Consider the following 14,674-nt stretch of genomic DNA (forward strand, 5'->3'; position numbering starts at 1 on the left):
GTTTCACTTTTTAAATGGAATTACTGAAATAAATCTACTTTTTCATGATATTCTAATTTTATGACCAGCACCTGTATGTCTACCTTATTTAACATTCTGATTGATGTAGGGACAAATGATTTTAAGTCTACAAGCAGGGATTCTAAACCATTTGCCGGATGGTAATGGCTCTTATTGTGGGTTGATGTGAACGGGATCAGACAGTACCCTCTGTCTGAGGACCGACTCTTCACAGATGGACTGCAGGGAGGAGTTATCAGTCCTTCCTATCACCTTCATTGCATTTTTTTTTACAATATGACTAAGTTTAGATTTTAGTGGCACAGAGGGATTGCCCTACTAATAACAATACATGGAAATGTTTTGGTTATCAGGGTTCCTATGTAGTTTGGGAAAATAGTTAAAGAATAGTTCAAATTAGACAGGGGTGAGCACAGATAACCAAAACTTTAGCTTTGCTAACTGCTAATCTGCTAACCAAACAAATTAGTTTTGTAAACACTAAACCACTAAATAGGTAAGAAAATTAGCTGAAGCTGACGCTAACTCTCAATCTTGGCTAAACGATCTTAAAAAAACATTTCAGTTAAAACCACAACAGTTGAACCTGCAAGTAAATAAATTACACAAAGTGACGTAAAGAAAATAACTCAACCAACACAACCAACATGTCTGCTGAAAGCAGGGTCCTCACATATTCCAAAACTGTAGGTTTAATGACAATCCAAGTAGGACTCATTGAACCTCAAGCAAATAAAACCAGAATTATGTATAGCATTTGAAAAACAATCAGAAAATCCATCTTACTTTTGCCGTGTTGTCTCTGAGTCATTAATCCACTGTAATAAAATCYTATAAAATGTTTAGGCAAAAATCACCCTTTCTGACCACATTACAAGTATTTGAGTGGATGAAGGGGACTATCACCTGATCTGCATCACACGTGTTTCTCCTTTTAGTTTAAGGCTAACGCAGGTAGACACACAAAATGCTAAACATGCTACACGCACACACAGATGACGTGCGTGGGAGTAGATCGTTTTGTTTTCATTAGTGGATGTAAAGTTAGCAGAACTAAATTTAATGGAATCTAATAGGTCCTGTGTATAGAATATACTAAGAAACAAAAAAGGAGGTGAACAGGAATTAATTATTTTTTAAAAACTTAGTGAGATGAGACAATGCAAGAAAAATGTTATGTATTAGAGGGATTAGTAGAGTCATTTCAGAGAGAGTTACACAAACTGTATTGCACTAATAAGGAGCTCTAACTTCTATTGTTGCTGTTAATACGAAGGGTTTCCATCTGCTGCATGAGAGGATGAAGAGATTTAAGTTTCCCAGGTCTGAATAAGTATGGAGAAATATTAGTGTTTGCAGTAATAGTTGCTCACCCCTGTTCTAATGCYTAATTAACAGAGGTCTAAATGACAGAGTCTGCATGGATCACTGAGACTTACTGGAGTTGTTTTAACCTGGCAGTCCACTAATTTGGAAATGGGTCCATTTTTATCAGTACGATCCCAAGAAACCCATCGAGAAAATCTAAATTATTTACAACTTTTGCTCTGAAACCCACTTTATTATGGTTGTAATTTTCCTTTAAGTTCAAGGGAAATTACCAGTGTAAAAAGGTATTTAAAATGAAAAAGTAGGTCATTGAAAGTGAAAATTTTTAAATAAAAGTTGCTTTTTTTAACAGCCTAAGTCTCCTCTGTGCAAAAGGCAATAATAATCAGGTGGACACTYTGAAAAAGAACCTGTTTTTAATGTCTTGCCTGGTAAAATAAAGGTTGAATAATAATTAATACCTAACTAGACAGTTTATCAAGACATCATTTGTGTAATAAAGACAACACAGATGAAAACTCTTTAATAAAATCTATTGCTTAAGTGTAAGTAGGTTTAAAGCAAATGGATTCTTGATGCTTTCGGCCATAGATTGGTATTGATATTAACTTTTGAAACTGTACTCGATCCTCTGCCACTAAAATAACTTCTTGCAACATRAAGCCTGCATGTGAAGTTTCAGACAACACATCATAGTTACACACGTGAGGTTTCATTATTAGTTACTGGAGCTGCAGCGTGTAAAACAAGACGGAGCAGTCACACCATTTCTGAGTGATTTTTATTCTTCCTGGATTTAAACAGCAGGGTTTTATGTTGTTAGCTGTGAAAGGATTAAGCAGCTTAGTTTTTTAACCTATGATGTCATTTAAACAAGCTCTAAAAATCAAATTCAAAAACCAATGAAGTGGTCTCCATGTTCTGGGTTCATGGAGGCAACAGGTCAGACCTCCCTCTCCCCAGCAGCGCTCTCCACCTCCTCTTGAGTGATCCTAAGGCATTCCCAGGCCAGAGAGGATGTGTAATCCCTGKAGTGAGGCCTTGATCTGCCCCGGATCCTCTTCCCTGTGGAAAATGCCCACAAATCTCCAAAGGGAGGCMTCCAGGAGGCATCCCAATCAGATGCCTGAACCATCTCAACTGACTCCTTTTGATGCAGTGGAGCAGTGGCTCTARTCAGCTCCCCCTGAATTAGAGGCTGAGATTTTTTTCTGGAATCCCACGTTGTTGCATGATTCCTGCATGATTCCTGCAGGATGGGAGTCAATTTCACTATTACTCACATGATTAGGACGGTACATGGAAAAAAAAGTTAACAGGTATAATTACTATAAGCAACCCTTATTCTACCCCGTTTTGTAGTTTCCTTTCAACAATCCTACACTCACAGCATTGGAAGGAGCAGACATGAGCAGAGAAACCAGTCCGGTAAAAATAGATTTGCAACACATAGAAGTAACGACCTATACTAAGCTCATAGAACTGGCAGGAAAGAAATGTGGAGAATATCAAATCAGATTCATTGTATTGCTTTAGGGTTGGGCAACATCGTATCGCGTGCAATTAATTGTCTATAAAACCATCAATAATTAATATTCACCAATTTGCAGTTATTGTAAGTACAAGGAGAGCCAGAAAATGCAGACCAAGGCCACAACATCTTCCACATCCAAATGTAATTACCATCTATTAACTGTCAGATTAATCGTGATACATTTTTATGTCACTATTGCCCAACCCTATAGACTAAATAAAGAAAAAATGGGAGCATTACAGGAGTAGGAGCCTTTTTATTAAGAGTAGAATGGGAAAAGATTTTTTTAAAACTCTGGCCAGGATTTGGGATGAGACAAGATTATCCACTCCTGTGCCACTCCCTACCCTGGAGGATGGATCTCCTGACTCTATCTCTAAGGCTGAACCCAACCAGCCTTTGAAGGAAGCTGATTTCAACCACTTGTGTTCAGGATCTCGTTCTTTTTGGTCATGATCCAGACCTCCATGTCTCCATGGGTTGAACGTGGACGAACCAGTAATCAAGCGCTTCATCTTTGGACTCAACTCTTTATTCACTCTGACTAGTAGATTTAACGACCTCAGCCATCTCCTGTTCTACCATCACTAATGAATAACTCTTCCACCAGAGATGAGAAACCAATGAAGTGTGACCACTGTAAAATACAAGTATAATCACTTGGGTAGTTTTATGCTGTGCTTTAAGTCTTAGAAAGACAAATAAATCAGGAAATGGAGACTAAACCATAGAGGCACAAAACAAATTTTGGACAGTTATCTTTTTCCTTTAGAGCTCAGATTTAGAAGAGTTTACCAACAAAAATAAAACTAACATATTTTACTGCAGGCCTGCAATAATAAATGTTAGAATTATTTTGCTCTGTAGTAATTTTATTTAAGCTTATTTGAATAAAAAATGTCAGAGTGAAAGACTAATTTGTAAATCTTATTCTGGTTTGAAAACAAAAGAGGGGACGAACAAATCAAAAACTTTTAAATGGCCAACAATAAAACTTCATGCACCCAGAGAATTAATCAAATCAAAGGATCAAAAGAACACATTTAGAGATGAGTATTGTCTAGTTTCAGCTCCAGACGCTGGTGTCTGTATTCCAGGTAAGGTTTGTTTCACTTGAGAGTTAAAGGTTGTTTGTATTTTGGAGCTTGGAGCAGAGCTGCTCCCCCGAGTCTCTTTATGTTGCACCCCAAGATAAACAAATACATTTATCTTTGTGAGAAGAAGTCAAAGAACTCTGAACCTTGAAGTTATTGATTGCACTCATGAAAGTCCCATCAGAAGGGTGTTTGAGCTGAATTCAAGGCCAGTTTTGCTTCAGAACAAGAGAGCACATATCTGTTGGTGGCTGACKATTGTTTCTCTTTAAGAAGTCTTTCTCTGTGTTGATTATCTGGTTATATTTTCCTGTTTGCTCTCTGCCCTGCAGAGGACATCGAGGTGCGTTTCTTCCAGGACTCCTGGGAGGGGAAGGGCACGTTCTCCCAGGCGGACGTCCACAGGCAGGTGGCCATCGTTTTCCGTACGCCACCGTACCGCAACACTAACCTCAGCGAACCCATTAAGGTCAAGATGCAGCTCCGGAGGCCCTCTGACCGAGAAGTCAGTGAACCRATGGACTTCCAGTACCTCCCCGCTGACCCAGGTACAGTAAGAGGCTGTGGTCCCACACTTTCTTAACTTTTAAGAACTTTTGAACCTTCTCAAAACTTGTGAAGTAAATGTTACTTTATTWAATCTGTTTTTAATGACTTCCTGGCAGATGAGTATAGGCTGAGTGACAAGAGAAAGCGCACAGGAGACATGTTCCAGAACCTGAAACTGGGTCCGATGCTATCAAGTGGTAAGTGGACTTGATGTTTACCCTGTTGTTGTTGTTTGTTTGTTTGTTTGTTTGTTTCCATAACACTCAGTTTAACTGAATACGACTGGTTACATTGTTGAATCTGTGCTCTAATAAAAGTGTGTCTGGTGAAATTTCAGTGTCCATTTCACAACGACCCATGAATGTTGGACGCAGAATGGCCACTCCCAAGACTCAGCCGATGACTGCACAATCAGGTGAGTCTGGTTGTTTGTGCTCCAGGAGAGTAGACATTTAAACCAAACTGACTTTGAGTGTTGTTTGGATTGTTTAGACTGTAAAAATACCTAATCTTAAGGATGTAAAACCTGAGACCATGATCGTTAAAAACTTTTACCTCCATTATTTGACACATCCTGTACAACTCTAGTGACAAAAGATGGGAAGATTAAAACTGATACAGTACTACTATGCACTCCTTTAAATTAATAATTTGTTGAAGCATCTTCTGATTTCAGCCTGTAGTCTTGTTAGAAAACACACCTGCCATTGTTTAAAGGGTTTCTGAACAACCTGAGATAAAGTTCAGCAGGATTTTCCTGACATTTACTCAATGCATCCCAGTCAAACCAAAGGTTCACAGAGCACTCAAAAGATGTCATCGTTGATAAAGATCAGGAGAAAGTTACAGAACACAGTTACAGTCATTCAGAATTGTAAAACATACAGTACGATGTTATTAAGAGCTGCACATTCCTCTAAATTTGATTAAAAGATTAGACAAACCAGTCGGGGAGGTTTCCASAAGACCTACAGCAACAGGGAAGGAAGTGCAGGAATGTCTGACAAGTACTAGTTGTGTTCTACGTGTGTTCTCAGTCTGTCTTGGCCAAAAGAATCCAAACTTTGATAAACATAAAAAATACAATGAAATGTGAGAAAGTGTGACGTTCAGATGACCAAATTAAATTATCCCCACAGCAAAACATAGAGGTAGCAGCATCATGTTGAGGGTTTGTTTTTCTTCATCTAGAACTGAGGATTTAGTAAAAAGGAATGGAATAAAGATCAGTTCCTGATGTCAGTTTATGTTGGTCTAAAACCTTCAGGTYTTTGTTAGAAAGTTAAAATAAAAAAATAATGGTTTTCAACATTGGGGGAAAAATACAATAATAAACACTAAAGCAGGGGTATCAAACTTGTTTTCATTATTTTCAGATGTAATTGGCTTTCATGGATCAAGTTTAACTTTGAGAACAAAACGTCCCATTCCTCGTCTCATTCTAAGGCTGAGCACCTCTAACATACAATAACGTAGCTCTATGTGGTATTTCCTGCATAGAAACAATGTTTTAACGCCCTTTTATAAGCACTTAGAAGTGTACAGCTGACTAAATATGATAATAAATACTGAAATAATTATAAATGTATTATTAATTATCCATTGGCACACATGTGCCTTAAACCTTAAAGCATAGATTTAAAACAACAAAAAAAATTGCTTCACTTGAAGAAAACAAACCTTTTTGAATACCATAGCTCAGGGGTGTCCAATCCTGGTCCTCGAGGGCCGCTATCCTGCATGTTTTCTTTTTCTTTTTTGTTTGTTTCTTTGCTTCAYCGCWCCTGATTCAGTCACTGAATTACCTCTTCAAGTTCTGCAGAAGCCTGTTCAAAACAGGGAGAGGACCAGGATCAGACACCCCAGGCTCCGCCAAAGTCTGGTCCTAAATTTGTTAGAAAATCTGTTGTGATCTGAGGAGAGCTGTGTACAAGAGATACCCCCCCCACACACACACACACACACAGATTCTGCAATCAGTTTATTGCATCTGTTTATTTAATTATTTTCCCCCACAGCATAATTTATTTTTCTTATGCATGTTTTAATTAAAGCTGGTGGTCTCTTTTTCTTACAGAAAACTGGCATTTTAATAAGATGTCTATAGTTTTTACTTCTACTGCATTTTTAAATTTAGAAAACATCAGGTAGAGCTTTTGTTATTTTATAGACAGTAAATGAAGTTGTTGGCAGGAAATAGTATTTTATATTTAAATTATATCTGGTATTTGCTTACATTTTTGTATTTCTCTTTTAAATATGATTGATTCTGAGTTATGTCCAGTAACTGTTMAAGGCCCTGTCACACTACGACGTTTGAGACAACGAATGAAAATTTTGTCCGACTTTGAGGATGTCTAACCTGAAGATCATCATCATCATCATCACTTTATTTATATGGCACATTTAAAAACAGTGTTGACCAAAGTGCTTCACAGACACAATACAATAAAACTAATAACAAGCTGAAAACAAAAAGACACAAATTACAAATTCCTGAGATAGCTCAAAGTGAACTTGAATTAAAAGCCAGTGTAAAAAATGAGTTTTTAAGCTGGAGATGGAATAAAAGAAATCAACTGGAAGACTTTTTTGGACGTATGCATACTGAAATTAAAACAATTAGATCAAACACATAACGAGTTTAATCGTAAAAAATGTTCAGAAGTTGTCTAAATTGTTAGTGTGACAGGGCCCTGACGTTGTTCTGTTTTTCTGAAGAGACTGGTCAAACTTGAATGATTTGTTATGTGTTTCAGTCCCTGAGGTTCCCCCAGKTGCCAGCAGCGCCCCCTTCTCATTTCCTCAGCCAGGACATCTCTTCTCAGTTCAGCCTAAGGTGGAGGCCCCCTCCTCCATGGCCACAGCAACGGCAACCCAAACCTGGAAGATCATGGAGGGTCTAAAGCTGAGCCCCCAGCCCAAAGCCAACCCAGTGCCCACCTTTACCATGAGCTCAGCACCGACCCCGTCCTCCTCCACCACCACCACAACCGCCGCAGCCCACCAGGACTACTCCACCGTCAACCTGTCCGACCTCCACGAGTTCTTCCCCAACATCGCCCAGGGGGCTGCGTCCAGCCAGGCGGTGGCCCCGCAGCCCAGCAGCTCCTTCACCCTCCAGGAGTCTCAGTTCCGTGTCGATGCAACACTCGTGGATGAGGACATCCCAGAGTTCCCCAGCTTCTCTGACGCCCAGGTACCCTGCACCCTGGACAGCCTGAACATGGAAGACATAGAGGACCTCCTGAACCCGTGCCACATGAGCGAGGGCGGAAACGCTACTTCGGGCTTACAGTCGTGCCAGCAAGCGTCCGTCCCTAAGTCCGCCGCCGTGGCTCAGCCTGGTGCCGCGGCCCAAAGTGCATCTGAGCCACCCAGTAATCCCGGAATCGCCTACATGAATTACCCCAACAGCATCGCTAACCTGCTCCGCAGCGAAGACATGCTGGTCCTGGGCTCAGGCCTCACCATCAGCAACAACAACCACCACCAGTCTGTGGTGCTCGACGACTTCGATGAGCTGATGTCCGCCGACGAGGACCGCCTCATGTCCATTTTTAACGGTGGAGGTCAAGCTGGGTTTGTGTCAGGACATCCAACCTAAAGATTTTATTTTATTCAGGACTAAAACTGTTTTTAATACCGATAAAGGAGGGTGGACACAAAGAGCTGGAGGAGACTGTGGATAAACATTAATGCAAAACCACAGAACTGAACGTAATTATCCTATTTCATTTATTAAACAGTTAAACATCAGCCACTAACTGTTAAAGACTTCCCCTCATAATGTTTGGTTGGTAGTCTATTCAGCTTGTTTTTATCATAGACATATATTATGATAGACCAAGTGTCCCCACCTTCTCTCACTGTTGGGAATTGAAGCCATGATCCCAGTTTACAGGAGCTGCCATGATGTATGACGAACCAGAGGCTGTGTCTCAGACCAGGGGCTGCAGCCGGCACATCTGTCGGTCGCTCACGTCACTGCGCCGCACCATAGGCTGTCCCAAATCATAGGCTGTCCCAAATCACAGGCTGTCCCAAATCACAGGCTGTCCCAAGTCATAGGCTGTCCAAAATCACAGGCTGTCCCAAATCACAGGCTGTCCCAAGTCATAGGCTGTCCCAAATCACAGGCTGTCCCAAGTCATAGGCTGTCCCAAGTCACAGGCTGTCCAAAATCACAGGCTGTCCCAAATCATAGGTCGTCCCAAATCATAGGTCGTCCCAAATCACAGGCTGTCCCAAATCATAGGTCGTCCCAAATCACAGGCTGTCCCAAATCATAGGTCGTCCCAAATCACAGGCTGTCCCAAATCATAGGTCGTCCCAAATCACAGGCTGTCCCAAATCATAGGTCGTCCCAAATCACAGACTGTCCCAAGTCACAGGCTGTCTCAAATCACAGGCTGTCCCAAATCATAGGTCGTCCCAAATCACAGGCTGTCCCAAATCATAGGTCGTCCCAAATCGCAGGCTGTCCCAAATCATAGGTCGTCCCAAATCACAGGCTGTCCCAAGTCATAGGTCGTCCCAAATCGCAGCTGTCCCAAATCGTACTCATTCGGCCGACAGAACCCTGAAAACATAGCCTGCATCTGAGTATCCTACGTGGCCAATGGTATCCCAGAATTCATTGTGCCGTCACAAACTGAATAAGTTTTTATTTCACGGCAGAGTTTGGAAAAAATTCATATTTAAATGGATGTTTATTAAGTAAGCTAATGAAATTTACGCAATGAGATGTTAAAAATAAAATGCAGTTACAAGTACTGATACTGGAACTWAACCCAAATTATTGTTGTTTTAATAAAACTAAATTTTGTGAAGTTATACCATGAAAAGACAACTGAAAGAGCAACGTCTCATTAGCCGTTTATGCAGCCAACACGAGTGGACTATGGCCCATGTGGYCGGCAGCCCCTATATTGAGACACAGCTGGAGTCTGTGCACTAGTGGGGCTTTAAGCCTCGCCTACTCCTTCACACAATGTTACTGAACCTTTCTTTCAGGAATGAAAAAACTAATTTCAAGTTAGAAAAATAAATGAGTGAACACGAGGGTGGGGGAATTTGAGGTGCATAAATATCCTGTTTGTAACTTAAAACTTGTACGAGAACCAGTCTATAGGGAAGGTTGGTTCTGTTCAGCTTAGATATCAATGCACAGTCTTTGGTTTTTATACTGACATTTGAACAGTTCTGGTAGAGGTCTTCACAGAAGTGTTTAAAGTTGAGCTTCTCTTTTCCTTTAAAGAAAGGGGCTGGTACTTTTCAGACTGTAATCCTAATCAGAGGTGAGGCTGCGGAATCCATCGTTGCTGTCAACAAGTGTTTGATTGGATTTGAAGCTCACTGATGGTTCAGTTGTCTGAATGCAAATGAAGGTCTTTGTGTAAATAACTTTCAAACAAGCAACTTTGTCAGGTTACGGTTTCATAACCAATCATTTTTCATATTTACTTTATAATGGCTGAAGTTAAAGTTTTAACACCTGTGTCATCTTGCTTTATTTTGTAGCAAAAGGTTCTTTATTAAGATGTATTCTGACCCCTTTTTTGTTCAAAGTATGGTGGATATTTGTGCCATTTCTTGTTGTAAATTACTGACTAATCTTGTTCAAATCTAAAACACTGTCTTGGACAATAAAAACCACTTCATTGAAAGACAGGTCTCCAAAAGTAGTTTTATTTGGTAATGCTGTGATGTTAGTTTAATAACAAACAAAAATTGAAGCTTAACGAAAAATATATATTTTTAAATAAATCCAAATGAGAAGTTACGTGATGTGTGATTTCTTTACATCATGCAGAAACAAAATTTGTTGTCCTCTATAATATTACTATAACCTCTTAAACAATGTGACGGCAAGTCGGGTCAARTTAAATAGGATGGCATCAAAAGAACAATCAAAAATGGAAGACCACAAGCTAGAAATTCAGTCTCAGATTCTGACTACAGCACAGCCTTCATAAAAAGACGCGACTCTCCGGTCCTGGCTTAAGTCACTTCAAGATTGGTGACTTTGTTGACGATGTGRGAGCGCCGGGGAACACACTCCAGGTCGAACTTGCTCTCGTAAATGGTGGGGCAGAGCTTCCAGCGATTGTTCCTGTAGATCCCCAGGTATGTGTAAACGTCTGGCTTGTAGGAGAGGGGGCATTTCACCCCCGTGGCTCGAATGACCGAGTCCAGCCGTATGACCTCGCTCTCGTCGGCGAAGTTCTGGTTGTAGGCACAGATGACGTGCCTACRGTCTGCCTTAGGATCGAAGGGGCTGACTTTAACGGAGGAGATCTTGCCCTCCATGGTGGCTCTGGCCACGCACTCCCACGCGTGGTCCAGCTTGAAGCCAGAATCCAGGTACATGAGCCACTTGCCCGAGAGCACGCCGTGGTTCAGGGCCAGCTCCTTCACCGTCTGGAAGGTGACGGATCGYCCACTGGACAAAAGTTTCTCCCAGCTCTCCTGGAGACCCGTAACGTCCCCGCTGCCTGGGAAGTGGCTGGGGCCCAACACTGCGATCCAGCCCACAGGGCTGATGCCACCCTCCTCGTTGCCAAACCTGGACACCTGAGAGGGTCTGTTGCTCTCCAGCCAGCCGTCAAACTCCGACCTGGGAGTCCTTCTGGCGTCGAAAACGATCCAGGGATCCATGTCTGCAGCCATGGCCTCAGCCGCGTAGATTTCTGCAGGAAACTTGTCATCTACAGGACATTCTTTTTCCTCCATTGTGCTGTCCGTTGGAAACTAATGAACAAATTATGTTGAAAAAACAAACAGGTCTAAGTTACAAACACGTTTCGCAGAGCAGACATTTTTTAAACGACCTGGAAAATTCCTAAGCAGAACAACTTGCTTGCTATTATAACAAAACTACAGCGTAAACCGCAGCTTATTTAACAAAACAAGACCAAATTAGTACCGTAATAGCACTTGAGGTTTCTGTTTTGATAAGAGTTAGCCGACAGCTAGCAACTATCAGTACAAACTCGACATGTTATTAAAACTCATAAGGGGAAAAACTGGGTTTGGTGTTACAACAAACACAGTTTGCTTGTTGTCGAAAAACAAAGCTGGTAAAAGTTATAATAACCCCGGGTTAAAAATAAATCTACCTGCAGATGTGCAACGTTATCGTCCAGTGTTGCCCTTCCGCTCAACTCTGTCCTGGTGTAACCTAAAAACTCTTCCCCCGCCTCAAACGGAAAAAAATAACCTCCATTTTACAGCCACTTGATCTTTACCGCGTGTATTTCTGTACCTTTATTTTTAAATGTTCTATTCAAATAAAATGAATTATTTATTTCCCAAAAACAAAAGTGTCACATTGTCAAATTTGTGCCGCTTACCGGTGAATGTTACATATTTGTTTGAGCCTGACGGTGCCGTGGAGCGCACGGAACCGAAGCTGCCTGCAGAGCAACACGGGAACKACTGACGTGCTAACAAGTTAGCCGGATAGCTAACGCTAGCTGGTGTATATGCGGTGGAAGTGACTTACATATGATAAATTTATAATTTTGAATATTTTTTTGTATTTTATTTTAGTTAGGCCACACTTGTTGTTTAATTATGCCCAGCAAAAAGAAGAAATACAACGCCAGATTTCCTCCGGTAAGTTAAAACTTAGTAGAAGCTAACTCATTAGCGAATCGTTTTAATGTACTGTAGCTAGCTTTAGGAAGATTCAGTGTCTTTTGTTTGTTTTGAAAGTAAAAAAAATCACCAGTACAACTGCGCCACTGATGGGATGTCAGCTTCATTTAATCTGCTAACAAAGTTCATTTGCATATTGGCGATACGCTTCAGTTATCCGWCCTGAGTTAGCATGTGTTCATTTTAGCATGCACAGCCCAGGTTAACTGCAGTCTGTAAATCACCCGGTCTACCTCTGTAACTGCAGACAAGCTGCCTGTAGATGTTTGTAAAGTGCACACAGAATATGTCATCGGTAGGATGTTCTGTATCAAATCTGTACGACWCAACAGCAACGTGCTTTCTGGATGTTGTTATGCTAACAGTGTGGATTTTAATCCAGGTGTAGTTTCAAAAGTTGAGTCGCTTCATCCCACGTAAATTAACACCTGTTCTTTCTGCAGGCAAGAATTAAGAAGATCATGCAGACAGATGAAGAAATAGGAAAAGTCGCTGCAGCAGTTCCTGTTATTATTTGTATCCTTTTTGTCAAATATATGTRCAGTGCACGTCAAGCACCTGTCCAGTATCTGTCTACTGTTTGTCCGGTATGTATCCAGGATTTGTCCACTGTTCATCTGGTATCTGTTCAGTATTTGCCTATTGTTTATATCCATTATGTATCCAGGATTTGTCCAGTACTTGAATTTGTTTCAAACAACGTCCACTAGATGTCAGACACATGTTTCTTTGATTGTAAACCAACTTTTATGTCTGTTTAAATACAGAGTACTTGTGGAACAAATAGGAAACATAAAAAGTGCTGAACCAGTGAGTCTTTAACTGCACAGCCAGGTTCCTGTGRGATAGATCTGTGTCTATAGGGCTTTGGTCTGAATAATAAATACATACATACATGAATGTAGTTGGTACATGTATGTAAAAACATGTGAGAAGCACCAAATTAATAAGCAATGTTTACTTTTCACCACTGTTTTAATTTAAATGATTTAATCTAAGTTTCCTCGACTTTATTTTTGGACAGTCGTGCATAAAATCAAGCAAGAAACGGCAACGTTATGAGTCGTTTTTGTTAACGAAGCTTAATAATGTCAGCTGTGAGCGCCAGTTATTGTAAATCAGGTCCAATCTAGTAAAATATATCAATYTCTGTAATTAAGCAGCTGGTATTTAATGAAGCTAACAGCTGATGTCTTTTTTTTTAAATTATTAAATCCAAAACATTTGACTGTCTGCTCATAATAAATGTCTTCCAGTCAAGATTTTCTGTTGCTGAAAATCTCCTTCTGTTAATGAGACAGATGGAATTTGATTAAATAAAACTCAACAGAAACATAATAATAATATCTGATTTACAGTAGAAGTCTGATTAAAGATCTTAAATTGTTTTCGTGTTCATCTCAAAACATGAAAATTTTCTGTAAGAACATTACAGAAAAGAGTTATTGTTTTTATTTCTGTAAGATCTCTGTTTAAAATTGATTGCAGCTTTGTCCAAAGTAATATTTGACAAAAGAATAAGGTTTACAAACAGTAAKAGTCTGGCTGGTTAGATCTGTTAAATTATGTCTTTTTTACTGGATTTACAGCTCATCAGCTCTCGACGAGTGGTCATTAATTAAATGTACTAAAAGTAGAAGAGAAGAGTATAACTGTCTCTAGCATATTTTTAGCTTCATATTCACAGTTAGCATCACAAACAGAAAACGGTCAGAAAACTGAGGCGATGCCACAATTTCCAAATCCAACTTGTTCCATGCAAGGAAGACGTTTAAAGCTCAAACTGAATAAATATAATTATTTTATTATTCCTGTCCTTTGAAGTCTTCTGGTTCCCACCATTCATCTGGCACCCACCTGCTTCCATAAAACAAAAACCTTTACAGATAAGCCATTGTAAAATAAAATAATAATAAAAAATACATAAATAAAATCTTAGTAAGTCCTCTTCAATTTCTAATTGTAGACTTCTTATAAATTGTACATACAGCAGGGTTAGGCAAAATCATCAACCATTAATATTTGCCACCTTGTAATTATTGCAGTTCGTTCCATGTTATGTTTTAATGTGACACACTTTCACTATCAGGCGTGCAGGTGAGCCCACCGGTGGGAGGCGGCGTGAAGCAGCTAACACTATGAACTTGTTTAATCCCAGGAAACTGTGACATGAACCGGAGTACAAGGAAAGACAGCAAATGGGGATTGAGAAAATGKTAAATACAAGTGCAGCTGTCACCTATTAATCATCATATTAATTATTATTGGCTAAATTACACAAATAATCATGAATTAGTTTGTTGAAGAAAGATGAAAAAGAATAATGTGTACTTATACAAATTTTTTGTTCGAGGAGGATTGTTATTGTTGACGTTTTTGTTTTGTTGTTGTTACTTAAAGACTATTAGTATTGTTTATTTTATCTTCTTTTCTTAAAAAGGGGGCAGATGTAAGATTTTTTCCTTATTTCTGCTGCCTTTCATTT

General features: G+C 39.9%; 3 protein-coding genes across 3 annotated transcripts in view; 2 read left to right on the forward strand and 1 right to left on the reverse strand.

Annotated features, from left to right (window-relative positions):
* The window catches only part of rela (v-rel avian reticuloendotheliosis viral oncogene homolog A), a 30,582-nt gene extending 22,398 nt beyond the window's left edge, over positions 1 to 8,184 (forward strand). The window contains exons 8-11 of the mRNA XM_014017253.1: positions 4,311 to 4,526; positions 4,644 to 4,724; positions 4,865 to 4,942; positions 7,287 to 8,184. Coding sequence (XP_013872707.1) covers positions 4,311 to 4,526; positions 4,644 to 4,724; positions 4,865 to 4,942; positions 7,287 to 8,134 — 1,223 coding nt within the window. The 3' untranslated portion in view covers positions 8,135 to 8,184. The remainder of the gene's footprint in view (positions 1 to 4,310; positions 4,527 to 4,643; positions 4,725 to 4,864; positions 4,943 to 7,286) is intronic.
* Positions 8,185 to 10,190: 2,006 nt separating this feature from the next.
* On the reverse strand, positions 10,191 to 11,723 carry cunh11orf68 (chromosome unknown C11orf68 homolog). Its single transcript, XM_014017254.1, has 2 exons — positions 11,649 to 11,723; positions 10,191 to 11,280 (listed from the first exon to the last, which is right to left on the reverse strand). The coding sequence occupies exon 2, from the start codon at positions 11,260 to 11,262 to the stop codon at positions 10,531 to 10,533; it is 732 nt and encodes a 243-aa protein (XP_013872708.1). The 5' UTR covers positions 11,263 to 11,280; positions 11,649 to 11,723; the 3' UTR covers positions 10,191 to 10,530.
* Positions 11,724 to 12,059: 336 nt separating this feature from the next.
* The window catches only part of drap1 (DR1-associated protein 1 (negative cofactor 2 alpha)), an 11,859-nt gene continuing 9,244 nt past the window's right edge, over positions 12,060 to 14,674 (forward strand). The window contains exons 1-2 of the mRNA XM_014017255.1: positions 12,060 to 12,147; positions 12,633 to 12,705. Of these exons, the coding sequence (XP_013872709.1) occupies positions 12,106 to 12,147; positions 12,633 to 12,705 (115 nt within the window). The 5' untranslated portion in view covers positions 12,060 to 12,105. The remainder of the gene's footprint in view (positions 12,148 to 12,632; positions 12,706 to 14,674) is intronic.

Source organism: Austrofundulus limnaeus, unplaced genomic scaffold (assembly GCF_001266775.1).
Source record: "Austrofundulus limnaeus strain Quisiro unplaced genomic scaffold, Austrofundulus_limnaeus-1.0 Scaffold164, whole genome shotgun sequence".
NCBI lineage: Eukaryota > Metazoa > Chordata > Actinopteri > Cyprinodontiformes > Rivulidae > Austrofundulus > Austrofundulus limnaeus.